This window comes from Physeter macrocephalus, chromosome 2, assembly GCF_002837175.3.
Source record: "Physeter macrocephalus isolate SW-GA chromosome 2, ASM283717v5, whole genome shotgun sequence".
In the NCBI taxonomy this organism is placed as follows: domain Eukaryota; kingdom Metazoa; phylum Chordata; class Mammalia; order Artiodactyla; family Physeteridae; genus Physeter; species Physeter macrocephalus.
The window spans coordinates 128,368,456-128,391,148 of record NC_041215.1 but is presented as its reverse complement, the minus strand read 5'-3'; the positions used below and the strand labels follow the sequence as shown (position 1 = coordinate 128,391,148).

General features: G+C 39.1%; 1 protein-coding gene across 1 annotated transcript in view; it reads left to right on the top strand.

The window, feature by feature from the left end:
* The window catches only part of SPHKAP (SPHK1 interactor, AKAP domain containing), a 115,553-nt gene that overhangs the window by 73,472 nt on the left and 19,388 nt on the right, over positions 1-22,693 (top strand). Inside the window, exons 3-6 of the mRNA XM_007100863.2 lie at positions 2,866-2,925; positions 4,893-5,027; positions 8,906-9,161; positions 11,133-14,904. Of these exons, the coding sequence (XP_007100925.2) occupies positions 2,866-2,925; positions 4,893-5,027; positions 8,906-9,161; positions 11,133-14,904 (4,223 nt within the window). The remainder of the gene's footprint in view (positions 1-2,865; positions 2,926-4,892; positions 5,028-8,905; positions 9,162-11,132; positions 14,905-22,693) is intronic.

The following is a 22,693-nucleotide window of genomic DNA, read 5'->3' as shown; positions in this document are numbered from 1 at the left end:
TAGTGCTGCAATGAACATTGTGGTACATGACTCTTTTTGAATTACGGTTTTCTCAGGGTATATGCCCAGTATTGGGATTGCTGGGTCATATGGTAGTTCTATTTTTAGTTTTTTAAGGAACCTCCAAACTGTTCTCCATAGTGGCTGTATCAATTTACATTCCCACCAGCAGTGTATGAGGGTTCCCTTTTCTCCACACCCTCTCCAGCATTTATTGTTTGTCAGTTTTTTGATGACGGCCGTTCTGACAGGTGTGAGGTGATATCACATTGTAGCTTTGATTTGCATTTCTCTAATGATCAGTGATGTTGAACATCCTTTCATGTGTTTGTTGGCAATCTGTATATCTTCTTTGGAGAAATGTCTATTTAGGTCTTCTGCCCATTTTTGGATTGGGTTTTTGTTTTTTTGATATTGAGCTGCATGAGCTGCTTGTAAATTTTGGAGATTAATCCTTTGTCAGTTGCTTCATTGGCAAATATTTTCTCCCACTCGGAGGGTTGTCTTTTCATCTTGTTTATGGTTTCCTTTGCTGTACAAAAGCTTTTAAGTTTCATTAGGTCCCATTTGTTTATTTTTGTTTTTATTTCCGAGTTTATTTTTGTGTATGGTGTTAGGGAGTGTTCTAATTTCATTCTTTTACATGTAACTGTCCACTTTTCCCAGCACCACTTGTTGAAGAGGCTGTCTTTTCTCCATTGTATATTCTTGCCTCCTTTATCAAAGATAAGGTGACAATATGTGTGTGGGTTTTTCTCTGGGCTTTCTGTTGTCAGTCTTTTTAAATTTGAGATTTTTTTGTGATTTCTTTTCTCCTTCTAAATAGATAAATATTCACTTTCACATCTAATCTAGAATTTAGAATTTCATCATTCTTTTTCTAAAGGAAGGTCTCCTAAAATTGGATGTACATCAGGCCCTAAAAACCTCCCCTACCACTGAGATGCAGAAGTATATACAGACTAAATATAAGCAAGTGGTTGGTTTATGTCTTGCTTTGTTTTGATCTTGACCCAGCTAGCAAGTATGGACGGTTTCCTCCAAATATAGGTAGAGTTTCACATTGTAGCAGAAAATTAATGAAAAAATTGTTCATCTTCTGAAACTAAAGACAATATCGGAGGGCAGATAAATGGTTATGATAGATGCTTTTCTTTGGTCTCTCTGCTTTGCCCTCTTCCACTGGGAAATAAGATAATAGAGCTTTGTGATGCCCAGGGGCCAGGTAATGCACCTTTCTTTAAGGTGAATGGAAAATTGCCTAATCAGTTCAATAACTGTCATCCCAGCTGCATGTAAAGAAAAGTCCCTGAGTACTAATGGATATTGAGCCAATTTTCCAAGGGCAAAGCTACTATCATTATATGAATATTCTCAGACTCCGCTAGATCCTGAACCCCTTTCAAGCATCACCTACAATTTATGCTTCCATCTGCATTGTCTGCAAAAGGACTCAGGCCCAAATCCTCCCTGTTTACCCATCTTAGTAACCCAAAAGAAGAGAACCTCTGAATGAGAGTGAGGGTGGCATTTCATGCCCTTCCTTGCTCCAAATGACCATCGAGTTATTCTTAAGAAGCAAATACTGTAGGATGCACTGCAAAGATATCTTGAGCCCAGGAAACTTGAAGAAATCTCCCAATACTTGGGATGAGACAGTAGAGATCTTTACACTTCAGCAGTATATAACTATTTTAGTTTTTAAGGCCTTTTCCAAAATCTTTCAATTATGGTTCTTTTTCCCTCAAAAAGAAAAAGAATGGACTCTAAGAAACCATGACCTCAAACGACTAACTGAAATCAGAAGCCCCCGTATGCTTGCAGGCATCTACTTAAGTCCAACCGTCTGACTAAATACCCAGATAATTAATGTTCTCATCCGGTTTTGTATGATCAAATCAACATGTTAGGAATAAAAACCTTTGAATGATTTTTAGTAAAATATTGTAAAACTTCATTTGCATGACCTCATTTAACATGAACCTTCCAAGACCTTATTTCTAACACTTTTCCTTCTCCAGGACTTTGCTGCAACCAGACTCTCTCCCTGCTTCTTTACAGTGCATTGCACTTTCCTACCTCCAAATATTACTCATACTATCTGACCTCCCAGGGACGTCAGCCTCTTTCCTTACCCACCAAAATCCTATTCACCTCTCAAAAACGTATCTCGTCTCTTTGCAAATTTTCTTAAAATTTTCTTCTCACCATTCCCATCTGAATGCCCATGGTGGTTTGTTTAATCTATGTGATGTGTTTAAATTGTACAATTCTTTTCCTGTTGCTCTGAATTATTATTTAATCTTGCAGCTGTTGTTTGCATACTCTTACGTATTCAAACACTTATTTAAGATAGCTACAGAAGAGGCAAACTCTACAACAAGATGAAATACATTAAAATTAACTAAAACAATGAGACAGAGAAATCCATTGGTTGTACATGATATGAAAAGTGGGTGGAGAAAGGGAGCAGGAAATAAGACGAAAGAGGGAAATAGCAAGAAGTGTTTGTTGCAATTATAAACAGAGCTTGAGAGTATTACAAGTCTTTTTCCTATTTCATGAGATTTGACAACACGTTATAAACCTGAAGATTTTCTTGGGACTGTTACACTGGTTCTCTACACAGGGGCTTTGTTTTGTTTGTCGGGCCATGAAAGACGGAAGGCATTTGGTGGGATCAGTTGGAGCTGTGAGTAGGAATTGGGTGCAGACGCCCGAAGGTAAGATGGCTGTTTCTAGGCCAGATCAACTCTACAAAATATGTACGACTCCCTAACCATTTGCCCCAAACTAATTCCTGCTTTCTTCAAAAATGACTGTCAGGTTTTTCACTTAATTGACAATATTTGCCCTCTTTCCCAGGTCTGCTTTGTGAACCTGGATGTGAACAAGGATGCATGCAGTACACAGCACCTGCAGCAGGTAGCGCTGGGAACTGGGCTCTCTGGGAACTCACTTCAAGGACTCGCTGTACCGACGAGAGAACTAACATGAGTCCACTTAAATGGTGCTCACTTTGTAGGAGACTCTTTACTTAGGTGGTTTCATCACAGCCCATCTCCCTGACCCCTTTCCTACACAGTTTGCCCTCCTTATATTTGTGAAACTTGCCTTCCCCAGTAGACAGGTGCTTTCCCCTGCCTGCCAGCGCCTAGAAGTGGCTTTTCTACTCTCCCCTTCTCCACTCTCCAACACTCTGTCTGTGATGACTTTTCCAAGGTTTTTGCAAAACCCGCTTGATACCAGCTAGCTCTTCCCTCTGGTTTGCTCCTTCCTGCTGCTTCCATCAAATGTTTTATATCTAATCTCAGTTTCCTAGCCCTACACTCATCTGGGACTCAAACTTTTTGCACTCTGCCTCAGCTAAATATTCCAAGCTCATCCAAGGTTGTAAGATCCTGATGTAAATCCTTGACAACATGCAACAACTTGAAGGCCCCGCTCAATCCTTCGGAACTAGAGCCTGTGGGTAGTGGGAAGGATTCATTCCCAAAGCTGAAGATGGTTTGATTTCACTATTTGGTGTAACAGTCTTTAATGCATAATAGCACACCATTTGCCACTTGATTATCACAGTATGGTAGACCTGCAGTTACTCAGTTACTCCCGCAATGTTCTTTTCTTGACAATGCTGCACCTGAAGCTTCTCCGGCTCAGTTGCCCGTACAGATTATTTATTATTGACTTCCACTGAGCTCCAAAATATCACTCATCTGTGTAGTACTGGAGAGATCTTCAAAAGAAATTGTACCCATAATTTCATTTGATGGAATTACGGTGCAGAGTACATCAAAGAGAGAGCAGGAAGGACCAAAGCAATTGGCATCTTAAGAACTGTGTTTCCATCGAACTTTATGACATAGAAAAGACGCATTATAACTTAACAGCATTTTTTCCTAGTCGTTTCTCTGATTAGTGTGATCTTCATGGAAACAAAACTGTTTCAGCAGTGATCATTGGGACAGCTATTACAGTATTTAAATAGGCAAATAGATGACAGATATTAATTTTTAAATATATGAGAAATGGATATTTGGTAATATTATGAAAATCACATTTTTAGAATCTATAAAATGCATTTGTAGATGTGTATTTCTAATTAATCTGTGCTGTGTATGAATCTCTTAGTATTCCCTGCTTGTGTTCTCAGGTTTTGATATTCTTTTGTTTGATATGTAAAAGAAAATTAAGTATATATGTCTGCCACAATAAAAGACTAAAGCAAAAAGAAAAAAATAGAACATTGTATCTAACGAACTTAGGTGTGATTTGAGACCGCCTTCTGCTGTGCCTAAGGGTATACGTAAACTGATTAAGCTACATAAAGGTGTTCAAGGAACTCATCTCATCTTCTCTGGATCTCAGGCTACTTATGTGTGAAAGGAAAGTAATAGTGGTACAATCCATATAGGGGTGTTGCAGTGATTCAAGGTAGTAATGTAACATATGTACAGTCCTTAATATGGTGCCTTGTAATCAATACATACAGAAAAATCAATGTTAGCAATGATTTTATTATTAATATTATGATTGACTTTATTAGAACACATGGTTATTAGTTAATGGGTTTCTTACTCAAGGATTTAAAAGGAAAAAGTTCCCAAACTATCATGTATAACTGTGGTGTCACAATAATCATTAAGTGTTTACTTCGGAAAACTTAGAGGTAAAAAATGTTTAAATCTTTATGTTTAGGAAATTTTCTATTCCCATCTAAATCTTATGCTTCAATTTTATACAATCTCTTCTAGTAGTAATCTTAGTAGATTAAGTAATCTATATTATGAATTGTTACTGAGTATATTATTTTTGCAAGTAAAATAATTTGGGGGTAGTATTTTGGAAGTGAAAATAAAACATCTAAGCTAATAAAGATTCTTGTTCTACAGAAATTGGGCAATGTCTCACCAGATCTTCCAAAACTTATAAGCTCCATGAATGTCCAAAAGCCAAAAGAAAATGAAATTGTCCTCCTAAGTGGGTTAACATCTGGAAATCTCCAGGCAGATTTTGAAGTTTCACAGGTAAGAAATATAAGCTCTTGATAACCTATTCACTAGTAATAAGTTATCTGTGGTCAGCTCTTGACACAAATCAGTACAGGACCCAAATAGATGCTATACATAGACTCCCATAGCATAAGAATCAAAAATGTCCTTGTATTCACGAATAGGCTTTACTTGTATTTCTCGACAATATTGCCCCTCATAGCTTGACAGAGTTTCCCTTACATCAACTCCTGACATATGTTTTCTTCTCAAGTTTATGGTGCTGAGTTCACTTAAACTAAAGCAGACACACTAGACATCGGTTGGTTAGCTTGGTTTTCTACAAATCTACTGGATAATCAAAAACAGAACTGTCTTCTCTTTCAGGAACAATAGCAAAAATCTAATTCATACCTCGTGGTCCTAGAATTGCACGATTTCTTCTTTCCGGATACTATTTATTTCTTAGGATATATCAAACCAGCCAAGATAATAAATATAGGATAGCAGCCCCAAAGATGGAAATGGAGTTTCCTAGGCCCAAAAATGAAGTTCCCAGAATAAAAGAATATTACTGAAAATAAAGTAGAATTTAAAATACTATTATGATCAATCTACTAATGTTCATTATTATTAGATATACCGTTATAACGCTGAAGAAAACTTTAAAATTTTAAATTGTTTAACCAATTTACAGAAAAACACATAAAAGATTTCTAAAGACATACTGTATAAAAGATCACAAATTTTCTCAAATAAGATATGTTGATAGTGAATAGCTACAGTTTAAAATGATGAGCATTTGTTTTCCTCTAAATTGCTCTTCCTTGGGTTTTAGTTTTGCTGGAACGTTTTTAAATCTTCTTTTATTCTTTAATCCTTCAAAATATCAAAAAATTCAGAGGTCCACCCACTATTTCTTGCTGTACTCCAGATACTTAATGAAACTCTACACACAGTCTGTTACAATCTGCACATCATCAAACCTAGAACAAAATTCTTCCCGGTCAATCTAATAACACATTTCCTTAGTGAGAAAGTGAATTGTTTGAAAAGAGAATACAGAAACAGCTCTAAGTACCCTCTCTTTATACTAGGCAAAACCATGATAACCAACAGCAATTTTCAAAGCTTAGTTTTAAGAGTGGTTTCTGCACCAGGCCTGTTAGTAAGGATTTCTAATTAAACTCTCCATGAGGGCAGTTGGAAAGAACACAGGAATTGGAACCCAGCAGACCTGGATTGCATTGCTGGCTCTTCCACGTTATATTTCTGTGACTTTGAAAGCATCCGTTTAGCCTTTCTGTGCTTCTGATTTCTCATCTGTAACAGAGCGGTAGCACCAGCCACCTCATAGAAAATTGTTTGCATTAAAGGTAATAAGATAAGCAAACACCTAGTGGACTATCGTAAAAATTATATAATAATATCTGCCATTATTTTACAGGCTCTGTTGTTTGCCGTCATTTGCCTAAGACTCTCAGGATGTTTATTTACTTTCAAGAAGATTGTAAAGAAAATACATTTTCTTCCTAAGGGTACCACAGCGGTGTAACATTGAATGTTTAAAAACAACCTTTCCCTAAGTCCGTCTTGAAGTATTACTTAACTGCTCATGTTGCTGTGTTAACATTTCTTTTGATTCCTACCCCATTTCGTTTTGTTATTTATATTGAGTCTAAATGATATGAAATGACAATATGCGATAACTTTGACCTGCAAATCTGACACCTTCTTACGGTTCAACTTTATTTTTATTCGTGTCTGATCTACTGGGAGTATGTTATGCCCCATCCCCCAGAGTAATTATCTGATTCCTGTTTGTACCTTCCAGCATACCTTGCATATACTAGGCACTCAGAAAGTATCTATCAAATTTCACTTTAGTATATTCTGTCTGAATTCAGTGGGAAGAAAATTAATCAAGCCAGCTCTCATTACCTTATAGCAGTGGGTCCTCACCATTGAGGGGACCACAGATCCTTCGTGAATTTCATAAAAGGTATAGACCAATACTTCGCAAATGTTAATGAGTGTTGGAATCACCAAAAGATTCTTTGAAAATGCAGATTCTGATTTAGTAGGTCTGGGGTGGAGTCTGAGATTATACACTTGTAACGAGCTCCCAGGTGATGCTCAGGCTGCTGGTACACAACTAGGCTGCTAGTACAAATCTTGCTTTGAAAAGCAAGACTATGGACCGCGTTCCTTGAGAACAGACCTAATCACATAAGCACAGAGCCCCCTAGGGATCCCTGGACCCTGAGAGATTTACTGAATTTTTCATTGTATAATCACCTGTCCTAGAATGACTCTAATTATAATCTGCCATCAAAGAGATTGATAGATGATATGTATGTCAGAAAAAGATATACTCCAGAGATACAATATAAATGTGTATCTCCTCTGTGCTCCTCTGCATACACACACCCTCACCACTCACACACACACATACATTCAGACTCAAGGATTCTACAATGTCAAGTTAACTAGGATGAGACCTAAGTAACTCCAACCACAGTCAGCATGTTTTAAATAATCCCATTTGGACATAAAATATTCCCAAACACTTTGAATTCCATTTGAGATAAGTTTATTTTGCTTCCCTTTGTCCACTAACTGTTGTTTCCGTTCAAATAATTTTCTCTTAAAAATTACTATAAATCAGCGAATTGTTCCTCTTACAAAAAATGAAAACCCCAATGCACAAGACATGTCTGTGACTTACTAGTAATCTGTTCGTGGGCAGTTGAAACTTTTTTTCACTGCTATTCTAATGAATAACACTATGAATAGTGAAAATGTGTAGCAGAGACTAGGGAGATGGTCTGTAACCCTGGAACTGAACAGAATTAACAGGTCTCGGTGGGACACCAGCCAACGATTTGACCTCCTTCACTGCTGTCCCCATATGCCCATCCTTTAGACAGAATTCGTTCACTTCCAGGGGATTTCTTTAAATCTCATTTTGGCTGCTTCTTCAGATGAACAATACAAATTATAAAGTTTAACTGTAATTGAGAAAATACCGGCAATCCGTCTGAAATACCGGCAGAGGTTGTACTGAATATCACCGAGGCAGAAAAAGATATTGATCTGAGAACGTGAGATTCAATTTAATCAGGAGGGGTGCCCAAGACGGCCTTAACTTTCCCCTCAGCTTGATTAAACTTTAGACAGCCTTCCTCCTGACTCCAGGCCCTAAACTTCCCTTTTCTCAGAACATTTACTTTAGAAAACTTATCATTATAAATTGCTTCTCTGCCCTACTGAGATGTAAATTGTTTAAAAGCCTTTTGCCAGTTTTACAACCCAAGAATGTCTTTCTGAAGGACCTAGGACCCATCTCTTTGAGATGTAACCATCAGCGAAGCTAGTGTCCCTGTCTCTGTGGAAGGGCGGGAGCCTAACTTCTGCGGGCACTTTGCTCCAATTTGCGAGACTACCTCCAGCCATGAAGATACAAGAAAGTTTACTTTTCCTTACCAAACACAGATGGATGTCAGTCCTCCTATGCCAGCTCTTAAAAACCCAATTGCCTTTTGTTTCAGTGGAGTTGTGCTCCAACTCAGTTCTGGCCTCTCTCTCTCCTATTTTAATAACTTTGAATAAGGTCTTCAGTGCCTGGTAAATGTTACCCAGGGCAATTTTTGCTTTGACAGGAGAGAACAAAAATATGTGATATAATTAGTCTATTTTCCACTAAGTCAAACTTTCTCCAGGGTACCCTGTGTTCCCAAGCACCACTTGAATATTTTTCAAGCAGTTCATCAATAAAAGCCCAGAAAATATTCCAAATATTTTAAAGGTCCCCATTCCTTCTAACAGGAGAGATTGATAGAAGAAGAAAGGTGAGAGGGAATGGTTTTATATTTTCTCTTTTAACAAATGCCTTTTTCTCTCTCTGCTTTTAGTGTCCTTGGTTGTCAGATATCTGCTTGGTCCAGTGTGCAAGAGGGAACAGACCAAACAGCACCAATTGCATCATCTTTGAAATCAACAAATTTTTGATCGGTCTGGAACTGGTGCAGGAGCGGCAGCTCCCCCTGGAAACAAACATCTTAAAAGTGGAGGATGACACGAACTGTTCCTTGTCTTCAATGGAAGAAGACTTTCTTACCGCATCCGAGCACTTGGAGGAGGAAAGTGATGTAGAAGAATATAGGAACGGTGAGAACTTTCCAATAAAATGAACGTGCATCCTGAAATCAGTCACCTTGTAAAAATGTCTGGGTTAAATTTCGGAAAAGTTTCAGGCCACATCAGTTTGGCTGACACATCACAGTCAATCTTCACTTAAGGAGTTTAAAGAGGGAGAGAGAATAAGAAAACACTAGTGGGGATGCTGACGGAGGCACTTTAACAGATTGAATGGTTAGATGGCCCCATTCTCCCTAAAGATGCCTTAGGGTTGCTGAAGGAAATCTGAGTGTTTTAAAACAAAATCCTCCTGCCTGCCAAGAGATGGAGACTATCACTTGGAGGAAAGTTAATGGCCCTTAGTTTTCCATTAAAGCCATGTATTAGTTGAAACTGAGTTAGATTGACCTGAATCCTGGCACTGCCTCTTTGAGGCTGTGAAACCTGGGGGCAGTTCTCCAGTCTCTTTGAGCCCCAGTTTCCTTGTCCACAATTTGGGAATATAGCAGTGCTCTTAGCACTATTATATTTATTATATTTAACCATATGTTTGTTATATATATTATTTAACCATAGTTATTTATTATATTTAACTATTATTGTGGTCAGCACAGAAGGAAATAACCCAGGAAAGTACTTAGCTTTCACTTATTCATTCTTTTTTTTTTAATTGGAGTATAATTGCTTTACAATGTTGTGTTAGTTTCTGCTGTACAATGAAGTGAATCAGCTATATGTACACATATATCCCCATATCCCCTCCCTCTTGTGTCTCCCTCCCTCCCACCCTCCCTATCCCACCCCTCCAGGTGGCCACAGAGCACCGAGCTGAGCTTCCTGTGCTTTATAGCATGTTCCCACTGGCTATCTATTTTACACATGGTAGTGTAACATGTCAATCCTAATCTCTCAATTCGTCCTACCCTCCCCTTCCCCTCCGTGTCCACAGGTCCGTTCTCTACGTCTACGTCTGTAGCTCAGTGAACAATGGGTTACTCTTCCCCACAGAGGAAGGGATACCCTAGATGCTGTGGCCACTGTCCTTGGGGCAAATCCTATGCCAACTTTAGAATAACTCTTTCAACAAGGCCATGACTTAGGTGACCTGAACATCCTCCCTTCTCCTCCTGTACCCACTGGGAAGCTTCAAGACACAATTGTCTGTGTTACTTTCTCCCTGAAACGTGGTGACCAGCCCTCAGCTCCCAAATGCCCTCCCGCACTCTAGCTAGCACTCGCATCTGTACCCCGCATTGAAAGCCATTTTGTTGAGTGACATTGCACAAAGAAACTCAAAAGACTTTTCGGATTCATTTTTCTTAAAGAAACATTCAAAATGCTATTTAAAAAAATAAAGATATCTGATTCTTTACGGCATCTTTAGGAATTAAATGTTATTTTAGACTCGTGGAAACCTGCTATCTATAATGTAATAGCAGGTATATTATACAGCCCTTAAAAGAAACAAGCTATTCATGAAAAGATAGGAAGGAAAATTAAATGCATATTAGTAACTGAAATAAGCCAATCTGAAAAGCCTGTATTCTGGAAAAAGCAAAACTATGGATACAGTAAAACAGATCAGTGGTTGCCAGGAGTTTGGCAAGGGTGCAGATGGTAGTTGAAGGGATAAATAGGTGGGGCACAGAGGATATTTTGGCCAGTGAAACGAGCACAATACCATAATGATGGACATATGCCATTATACCTGTCTAAACCCATAGAATGTACAACACCAAGAATGAACCCTAAGGTAAGTGTGGGCTCTGGGTGATTATGATGTGTTATTATGGGTTTTTCACTTGTAACAAATGTACCACTCTTGCGGGAGAAGTTCATAATAGAGAAATCTATACACGTGTGGAAGCAGGGGATATATGAGAAATCTCTGTATATTGTCTCAATTTTAACCTAAAACTGCTCTTTAAAAAATGAAGTCTTAAAAAAGAAAATAAATAAATATATAAAAAGTAATAGTGGCCCTCATTTTCTCTTCACTAGGTTATGAAACTATAAATGTCTCAGACAATGCTTTGGAAAATAAAAAGCCAAAGGAAGCCACTCAGGAGGAATGGAATTACAAAAAGGAAAAGTTACTTTATGCTTTGGAAGATAAATATGTTAGCAAATATCATACACCATTGATTAAAACAGAAGGATCTCTGGGACAAGTGGCAGAAGATACAAGTTTGCAGAGTCTAGATCCCTCAACCAAGCCATCAGAGTGGAAAGGTGAAGTTGTGGGGAATGATAAGCCAACCACAAATTATTATTCTTCAGAAAATGTTAAAGGTCAAGAGGGAAAATCACAGGCACTATGTATTCCAGGCAATGCTTATTTCTCAAGGATGGTTAAGAGAGAGGGACCTTCTGCATGTGGCACTTTCTCTGAGCATGACAGCAGTTTAGACCCAGGAGACCATGAAGATGGCACAAACTCTATTCTGCCCAGAAAAGATGGAGAAGCCACAACCGGCGAGTATGCTATGAATTTAGCAGAATCTGTGCTGCAAGATGCATTTATTCGATTGTCTCAGTCTCAGCCTACACTACCCCAGGAAGCTGCAGTCAGTGCTTCTCTAGGAAGTGCACTGCTCCCCAGTGGTTGCTCCACAGAAGATATCGTGGTCCCTCGGTCACGGAATGAGCTCCCCAAAATTGTCATTGTTCAGAGTCCAGAAGGCAGCGATGCTGGCCCTGAGCCAGGTATCTCCTCTTGGCCCAAGACAGAAGTCTCACTGGAAACTTCAGGCATCGTCTCTGGAGAGAACTCCAGCAAACACCCCCAGAGCGCTCTAGAAGTAGCATTAGCTTGTGCAGCCACTGTGATTGGAACCATTTCCAGTCCACAGGCCACAGAAAGATTCAAAATGGAGCAAGAATCCCTGGTTTCAAACCATCCACTGGGAGGAAATGAACCAGTGCAAACTCAGTCATCTCAAGTATTCAAGGAACACTCCATCACCAAATATTCCTTTCCATCTGCTCTGTGTGGCATGACTCAGGTGGCAAGTGCTGTCGCTGTCTGTGGCCTGGGTGAAACAGGAGAGGCGAAGTGCCCTATGGCTTCCAGTGGCTTCTTGTCTGCAGCTGAGGTTTCTGCAGCAGTCCCCCCACTTTGTGGCTCAGGGACCGAGAAGGACATGGAGCTGGGGAATGAAGCCATTGCAGAGGCATTGCTCAAGGAGGCCACTCGGGTCTTAACAAGACCTAATGCCTACAGCAGCATTGGAGACCTCATGGAGTCAATGAATAGGAGAATCATAGAAACTGTTTCAAAGCCTCAGTCCTTGTGCTCAGAAAATGTCCTTGGGAATGAACTGGCACAGACCCTGTCTAATGTTATCCTGAAGCATTCCATTGACGAAGTTCACCAGAGAAATAAAATAATGGACCCCAGCGATGGCAGGCACTCATCTGAAACCCTGGACACCTTAATGGAGAGTACAAATCAGCTGCTCTTCAACGTGATACGCTTCACTTTCAAGAAGATGAGCCACCTTGTACAGCTCGGTGAATGTCCCACCATCCTTTCTGAGGAGACCATCAGATGGAGGGAAACGGAACTCGACTTCCAGCCAACTGATCAGGCCACTTGTCAAGCATGGACAAAAGCCACTGACTACTCCAGCAGCCATCCACTTCGCAACCTGCATCGCACCAGTCTTGTTATCAATGATCTTGTAGATGATGAGCATCCAAAGCAAGACAGCAAGGGCCCAGAGAAGCCAGGCCTCTTCCAGAACCCCACACTGCAATCTGAATCGTCCTATATTCCCAGAGTGTCTGTTCAAACATCCCCCACGGAAATGTATCCGAAAGGAATGGCGGAAGAGGATACAAAAAACCCTCATCAACCATCCAGTCACAATGAGGACGAACGCAGAGCCCCTTCAGAGGGAGAGATGACACCAACCGTTGACAAGTACAGCATCAGTTCCCAGGATGCTGAGGACAGCATCAATCCAAATGCTCAAGAGAAGTACAATTGTGCCTCACCTCTAAACAATGACGTTCAGGTTAACCTGTCTTTGTTAGGGAATGATTTGCTGCTTCCTGCTCAATCCCTGCTACCGGCAAAACACCCAGACATACACTGCATTGCAGACTTTGCGGAAGAATTAGCAGAGACCATTGTTTCCATGGCAACTGAAATAGCAGCGATCTGCCTTGACAACTCCAATGGAAGACAACCCTGGTTCTGCGCATGGAAAAGAGGGAATGAGTTTCTGGTTACCCCCAACGTATCCTGCCGATCCTTGAAGAGGAAGAAAGAGAGCCAGGCCGGTGGGGCCGCCGTGAGGAAACACAAGCCACCACGACTCAGCGAGATCAAGAGGAAAACAGATGAGCACCCGGAGCTTAAAGAGAAGCTGATGAACAGGGTTGTGGACGAGTCGATGAACCTTGAGGACGTCCCAGATTCTGTGAATATTTTCGCAGACGAAGTGGCAGCCAAGATCATGAACCTCACAGAGTTCTGTATGGTGGACGGTGTCTGGCAAGCCCAGAGCTATCCTCGGAGTCGGTTACTCAGCGGAGACAGGTGGAACCGGCTGAAGGCCTCCAGCTGTGAGAGCATTCCAGAGGAGGACGCTAACGCCAGGGCGTATGTGAACAGCCTGGGTTTAATGAGTACCCTAAGCCAGCCAGTTAGCAGGGCCAGCTCCGTCTCCAAGCAGTCGAGCTGTGAGAGCATCACCGATGAGTTTTCCAGGTTCATGGTGAACCAGATGGAAAATGAAGGAAGAGGGTTTGAGTTACTGCTGGATTACTACGCCGGCAAGAATGCCGGCAGCATTCTGAACTCAGCTATGCAACAGGCCTGCCGGAAAAATGACCACCTCGGTGTGAGGCCAAGCTGTCCCTCAAAGCAGTCCAGCACCGAGAGCATCACCGAGGAGTTCTATAGGTACATGTTGAGGGGCACTGAACGAGAGGGCAAAGACGGCGCCTCCTCCGGACGAAGCAGCCAGGACTGGACGACGGGCTTGCTGTCGCCTTCTCTGCGATCCCCGGTGTGTTACAGACAGTCATCCATGCCCAGCAGCAGATCCCTGGGCGCCAGGCTGACGGTGAACGTACCCATCAAGGCCAACTCCTTAGATGGCTTTGCTCAAAACAGCCAGCAAGATTTCCTCAGCGTACAGCAGGTCAGTAGCGCTTCCTCATCGGGTCTCTGCAAATCTGACTCTTGCTTGTATCGGAAAGGTGGGGTCGACCAGATCACAAACATGTTAATTCACGAGACGTGGGCAAACTCAATCGAAGCCCTCATGCGGAAGAACAAAATTATAGTGGACGACGCCCGGGCAGCTGATGCTGAGGCTGCTTCCGGTGGCTCTTCCTCGCAGGTGGAGAAGTGTGCGAGCAGATTGGCTTCGAGCAGAGTGCAAAGTGGGCCAGCTCTGCTTGTTCAGGAGTCTGTTGATTACCCGAGGAAAAACTCCATTACTGAAAGCAAACATCCCCCAATGTCGTCTCCAAGCAAAGCTGCGCCTCTTGCAAATCACAGCAGTTTAGATTCTAGAAAGGAAACTTCCTCGTGCCGGGATGCTGTCCTTCTAAGCCACACCAGGCAATCACTTTGCTCAAGGGAAGTGCCTTTAATTCAGATCGAAACTGATCAGAGAGAAGAATGTGTTGGGGAACCTGAACACGTCCTTTCCAAACGCAGCCCCCTAGAGGAAGCAGAAGAGTGTTTCAAAGAAGAAAAGGTCCCACACGTGGCGAGGGGTGGAGACACTACTGTGAGTTCCTGCCAAAACCCTAGGTGAGTCAATGACCTCTTAGACGAGATAGGGTGCATGGGACTGGAGTTTGCATCTTAATTAGTATTTATTCTAAATCTTAGGGACTTACTGATGCAAGAACTGAATTTCTGAGATAGTAATTGACCTCCCTGGGTTACTATGCACTTATAATAGAAAGATGGAAGGTTTTTTAAAAAATCTCTAAAACAAATTCGATTTATGTATATAACAGAAGAAATGAGGTATCATTCTCCCCATTACAATGAATCTCCCATAGAATGCTACCTTCTGAAATTAATTCATGGCAATTTTCAAGCAAAATAAGAAAATTACATCAACTTGTCCATTTGAAAACAGTTAAATGTAAATAAATTTTAATATTGGAATCTGACATTAAATATTTTGGTATCATTTTTCTCCAGGGTCTCTCAAGTTTTTCTTTTTTTGTCTTATTCCAAAGGTCTTTGCAAGGACACCATGTCCCACAGAGCTGGCCCTTTAGATGCATGGTATACCATGGTAGCATAAGTGCAAAACAACATCATCAGCCTTAGAAATTTGAGAGCTGAATCTTTTTCCAGAACATAAGGACTAAGTATTGAATATATTTTTCTTTGTGGAGCAATATAAAGAATTGTTATGGAACATGATCTCCACTAAAGAACCTCGAAACCATCACTCTAAGCAATTTTGCTGATCTCTGCCTCAGTTTACTCACCTGTTGGGGGAGGAATAATAGTAATAATTACATCCTAAGAAGATTCTTAAGGTTTAAATAAAGAAATGTACACAAGCCCTTACCTCAGTGCCTAGGCCATTACAAACACTCAATGAATGTTTACCTTATGGTTGTTGTTTGGGGTTAAGGTATATGGTTGCCTTTATTCCAGGAGATCTTTTTCCCAAGAGAAACCTGTTATGAACAGTGTGAGAATTTTATTAAAACTAGAGAATTCTCAGGATTTGCAAAAGGGGAAATTAGTTATATTTAGATCACATTTTCTAAGCTCAGAGCTGTTATCAGGGGATTTGACCTGTCAAAATAGCTAAACATGGAACTCAATTCCCTGTGAAAGACTTCCTACCCTCTTACACACAGGAGGGAGGGAAATGATACAGGCACTCTTGATTGTTTGGAAGTGGGGAGGTGTCATGTCCTGAAGATATTTTTAGGCTATTCTCTGAGGGACATTTTCATAATTCTTACTAGAAACTTCATAAAATCTCAACATGATGCAATAAAAATCACATTCTTACTTTTTTACTTTTTTGTTATTTGAAACAGAATTCAGAATTCATCATGGCAGGCCCAAATAGAAATACCTATTGTATTTTAGGCTAGCACATTTGTCCAGGTACCAAATTATATCGATTATAAGGAGCTTAAGGGTGATTTAGGCTAACCCAGTTCTTGATTTGGGGGAAAATATTATCCTACTGCTGAGCAGCGATGTGTTCTCTACTCAGCCACCTTCTCTGAGATTTTTGAAAAGCAATTACCTAACTTTTTGATAATTTGAGACCACAAGATATAAACACCAAACTGAGAATTTTGAGCACTCGCATGTTGCGCTCACTGACCTAACGTGATTTTTTTAGAAATATATTTTATGTTGTGTATGCATTTATATTTGCTTCAAGGAAAATAATTATTCATCCAACAAATATTTGCATGCTCACCTGTGATACACACTGTCCTTGGGGCTGCAAGCACAGAAGAAAATAGAGATTTAGTGTCTGTTTCCATGGCTCCTACACACCAGTGCGAGAGACAGACAAGATGCATGGAAAAAACCTTGGGAAAAGTGTGTGATGTAGAGTGTGATGAGAGGAGAATAAAAAGAGTAATGTGGTAGAGAGTTACCTTTTGGGGGAAGTGGCCACTTAAGACAGGATGTTGGCATTTGAGCCAAGACCTAAAGGAAGAGAGAAAGGGTGCCAACGAAATGAAGAATTAAATTGAAGGACTTGTGTCTCTAGCCTTATGGTGTTCTAGCTAGAAACTAGTCCACCCACCAGAAAAAGGGCATGATAAGAAAACATATCTTTCTGAGTAGAGCTCAGAGTAGAAGAGAAATCCCCCTGAGAATTTATAAACACAGCTTGCCTTAATGCATGTTTGGGGTTCTAATTTGCACCATCTGCGTGATGTAGGAAACCACAAACTGGTAAATTACCTTAAAACAATCTTAGGTTAACAACACTGTGAGACCTTGGCAGAGGCAAAAATAAATCCTTGATATTTAATCCCAAGTCTCAAAGGATTTCGATAGATAATGCCTATCAAATATGGGCTCAGAACTTCAAATTTCAAGATACACGGGAATCAAGGCACTATAAGCAAGACTCACAAATATCAAAGTAGAATTATCACTAGCAAAGAGTGCAGATGTGGGAATGCTTAGATACAGAATATAACATATTTTAAATATTTGAAAAATTAAGGTATAAAAACAGGAGTGGGAAAAACTGCAATCAAAATAGAATGAGGTAGAGTTAAAAGTCATTTAATCACTACAAGAGATAAGTATAATCATGGAAATTAAACATTGCTAGATATAAACATAATTATTTAAAATTAGATTATTGGAATCAAAACTCTAATGGCATATCTGCAGAGAAAACTGTAACAAAAGATAAATGTGAAAGGACTACTGTTTCCACCCATGATGGAGTAACTGAAGCTGAACTTGTTCTCCCTCTGTAAATAACTAGAAAAGTGGACAAAATACATGAAACAACTGTTGTCAGACGTTTCACAGCAAGCAGCATTCTGAGATAAGGAAAACAAACATGGTGAGCTTTATAATAGTCCAACTTTCTGCCTGGATTCCCTTTTCAGAAAGAAGTACAAACAAATCTGAGCAGAACTCAGTGGTCACTCAGTTGAAGCTTCAGAGATTGGAGGGCACTATCAGAGAAAGAACTCCAGAAGTCTGTAGAGGGATCCTCTCGAGTCTGTTACTGAACCCTAAGCCATGCATGTATAGGTGAAACCCCATGAAGCTAGAAAGCTGTAAGCTAAACAATGCCACAAGCTCACACAGGACTAGGAAAAGTTTAGCTCCAACCAGCCACGGTGGAGAAACCATGTTAAACATAAGCAGGATTTAGCAGAGACCCTGAAAGAAATCATACCATAGAATTAGGGCTAAACTATCCCTGAAAAATAAAAACTGATCTAAACTTGCCCTAACAAAACTTGAAGAGAAGCATTGAAAAATCAGGCTGAACTGAAGCTAATTTAACCTAGAATGAGTCCAATAGTCTTTAAAGAAAGACAACAAAATTCGGCACTCAACAATATAAATTTTCAGCTTAACGTCCGGTTAAGCTGAAAGATGTTACACATTCAAGGAAGCAGAAAAATGTCGCCCATGACTGAGACAAAAATTATTCAATATAAATATACCTAGATATTACAGAGACGATGAAATTAGCCAACAAAGACTTTAAATAACTATTATACATATGCTTCAAAATTTAAAGTACACATGATTATGAAAGTTGATGAAAATGATAAACTTATAAATCAGGAAGTACAATGAACTCTAAGCAGAACAGACAAAAAGAAAACCACATCAGTGTACATCACAATCAAATTATTAAAAACCAGTGATAAAGGAATAGTCTTAAAAGCAGCCTAAGGAAGAAGAAACCTTACATACTGGAGAACAAAAATAAAAGTTGCAGCTTTCTACCGCAAAAAATATAAACTAAAAGACAAACAATGACATCTTTACTGTGCTGAAGGAAAAAAACACCTCCCAACCTAGTGCTTTTTACCTAGTAAAAAATAAAGGCTATTCATGAATAGGAAGACTCAATATTGTCAAGATGCCAATTCTTTCTAATCTGATCTCTAGTCAATGCAGTCCCATTCAAAATCCCAGCAACTTATTTTGTGGATGTTGATAAAATGATTCTAAAGTTTATGCAGAGAGTCAGAAGACCCAGAATAACCAGAATATTAAAGGAGAAAAACAAAATCAGGCTGACACTACCTGACATCAAGACTTACTACAAACCTTACAGTAATCAAGACTGTGATACTGGTAAAAGGGTAAATAAATAGGTCACTGGAACAGAATACAGAGCTCAGAGATAGACCCACATAAATATAGTCAACTGATCTTTGGTAAAATATCAAAGGCAATACAATAGAAAATAGATAGCTTTTTCAACAAACAGTGCTGGAACAACTGGACATCCACATGCAAAGAATGAATCTAGACACAACTCTAACACCATTAGCAAAAATTAACTCAAAATAGATCATAGACCTACATGTAAAAGGCAAAACTATAAAACTCCTAGAAAGGAATGTAAGAGAAAATTTAGGTTACCTTGGTTTTGGCAATGACTTTTTAGATACAACACCAAAGATATGACCTATAGAAATAATTGATAAACTGGACTTCATTAAAATTAGAAACTTCTTGTTGGTGAAAGACACTGTCAAGGAGACCAAAAGACAAGCTGTGGACTGGGAGAAAATGTTCCCCAAGACCATATCTGACAAAGGACTGTCATCCAAAATTTACAGTGGCAAAAGACTTGAACAGAATCCCCATCAAAGAAGATATACAGATGGCAAATATGCATATGAAAAGATGCTCAATATCATATGTCATTAGGCAATTGCAAATTAAAACAAAAATAAGATACAACTACACACCTATAAGAATGGCCAAAATCCAAAACACTGACAACACAAAATGCTGGTGAGTATGTGAAGTAACAGGGACTCATAGTCATTGCTGGTGGGAATGCAAAAATAGTACCGCTACTGTGGATTACAGTCTGGCTGTTTCTTACAAAAATAAACATACTCTTACTATATGATCCAGCAATCATGATTCTTGGTATTTACCCAAATGAGTTGAAAACTTATGTCCACACAAAACACCTGCACACAAGATTTCATAGCAGGTTTATTCATAATTGCCAAAACTTGGAAACAACCAAGACTTCCTTGAGTAGTTCAATAGATGAATAAACTCTGGAACATCCAGACAACAGAATGTTATCCAGCACTAAAAATAAATAAGCTATTAAGCCATGAAAAGACATAGGGGAAACTTAAATGCACATTATTAGTGAAAGAATCCAATCTGAAAAAGCTACATACTGTATGATTCCAACTATATGACGTTCTGGGAAAAGACAAAACTGTGGAGCCAGTGAAAAGATCAGTGGCTGCAAGGGGTTAGGAGGGAGGAAAGGATGAATAGGTAGAGCACAGAGGATTTTTAAGGCAGTGAACCTATTCTGTATGACACTATAATGGTGGATACGTGTCATTATACATTTGTCTAAATCCATAAAATGTACAACACCAAAGTGAACCCTAATGTAAATGGTGGACTTTGGGTGAAAATGGTGCATTGATTTCGGTTTATTAGTTGTGACAAATGCACCTCTGGTACAGGATGTTGGTAGTGGGGGAGGCTATGTACGCGTGTGGGCAGGGGATGTGGAAACTCTCTGTTCTTTCTGCTTAACTTTACTGTTAACCTAAAACTGCTCAAAAAAAAAATAAAGCCTATTTTAGAAAATAAATCTAACTAGTAATTTTTATACAACAGAATTTTAGAGAATATGCCAATAGGAGATTTGCACAATAAGAAGTGTTAGCGGACGTTCTTAGGCTGAAGGAAAATAATGCTGATCGGAACTTGGATGTACACAAAGAAACAAAGAATCCCACAAATAGTAAATACAAAATATTTTGTTAATTTTAAAATTTCTTTAAGAGATAATTATTTAAAACAAAAAATACTGCTTTATGACACGAGGGACTGAAATATATGTCAATTACGGCACAAAGGATAGGAAGAGGAAATGGAAGTGTAAAAGTCTTCCTTTCTAAGTGAATTTGTATAACGTAATCTGAAAATTGACTGTAACAAATTGACGATGCATACTGTAAACCCTGAGATAACTACTAAAAAAGTAAAACAAAAAGCCACTAAGTCAATACTGGAGATAAAATGGAATGGTAAAAATTACTTAGTTAATCCAGAGAAATGCAGGAAAAGAGGGAAAAAGTAACAAAGAATAAATGGGACCAATAGAAATAGATAATAATTTAAACCGAGGCATATTGATAATTACATTAATTTTTTAATGATCAAAACACTCCAATAAGAAGCATAGATTGTCAGGCTGAATAAAAAGGCAAAATCCTACCATAAACCATCTATAAGAAATGTGTTTCCAATATAAAATAACCGATAGGTTAAAAGTAAAAGAATGGAAAAAGAAATAACATAAGAATGATGGAGTAGCTATATTAATATCAGATAGAATCAACTTCAGGATAAGGAATTTTGTCAGGGGAATTTTATCAGGAGTAAAGAGGGATATTTTATAATGATAGAGGGGCCAATTCATTAAGAAGACATGGAAATGTGTATATGTAATCACCTAAATAATAGAACTCCAAACTACATGAAACAAAATAAGATCAAGCTGGAAGGAGAAATAGACAAATCCACAGTTACAGTTGGAAATTTCACACTCTTCTCTCAGTAACTGATAGAATAGTAGACAGAAAGTCAATAAGGATATACTACAGGACTTGAGTAATATTCTCAATCAACTGGACCTAATTAACGTCCTATTAAGGACGCCACCAAATGGCAAAATATTCATTTTTTTCAAGTACACTTGAAACGTTCACCAAGATGAACCATTAGGCCATAAAATAAGTCTTAATAAATTTAAAAAGAATTAAACTCATATAGAATATGTTGTCTGACCACATGGAATTAAAATAAAAATCAATAACAAAAAGATTCCTGGGAAATCCACACCCCCAAAAAATTTGAAAATATTTCTAAATTATAAGTTGGTCAAAGAGTGTCACAGGGAAATTAAAATAAATTTTTAATTGAATGAAAAGGAAAACATACCATATAAAAATTTATGTACACAGCTAATGTGCTTAGGAAAGAAATTTATCTTTATTTTTTATTTTTTTTTTATTTGTTTAACATCTTCATTGGTGTATAATTGCTTTACAATGGTGTGTCAGTTTCTGCTGTACAACAAAGTGAATCAGCTATATGTATACATATATCCCCATATCCCCTCCCTCTTGCATCTCCCTCCCACCCTCCCTCTAGGTGGTCACAAAGCACTGAGCTGATCTCCCTGTGCTATGTGGCTGCTTCCCACTAGCTATCTATTTTACATTTGGTAGTATACGTAAGCCTATGCCACTCTCTCACTTCGTCCCAACTTACCCTTCCCCCTCCCCAGGTCCTCAAGTCCATTTTCTACGTCTGTGTCTTTGTTCCTGTCTTGTCTCTACGTTCTTCAAAACTTTTTTTTTTAGATTCCATATATATGTGTTAGCATACGGTATTTGTTTTTCTCTTTCTGACTTAGTTCACTCTGTATGACAGACTCTAGGTTCATCCACCTGACTACAAATAACTCAATTTCGTTTATTTTTATGGCTGAGTAATATTTCACTGTATATATGTGCCACATCTTCTTTATCCATTCATTTGTCGAAGGACACTTAGGTTGCTTCCATGTCCTGGCTATTGTAAATAGTGCTGCAATGAACATTGGGGTACATGACTCTCTTTGAATTATGGTTTTCTCAGGGTATATGCCCAGTAGTGGGATTGCTGGGTCATATGGTAGTTCTATTTTTAGTTTTTTAAGGAACCTCCAAACTGTTCTCCATAGTGGCTGTATCGATTTACATTCCCACCAACAGTGCAAGAGGGTTCCCTTTTCTCCACACCCTCTCCAGCATTTATTGTTTGTCGATTTTTTGATGATGGCCATTCT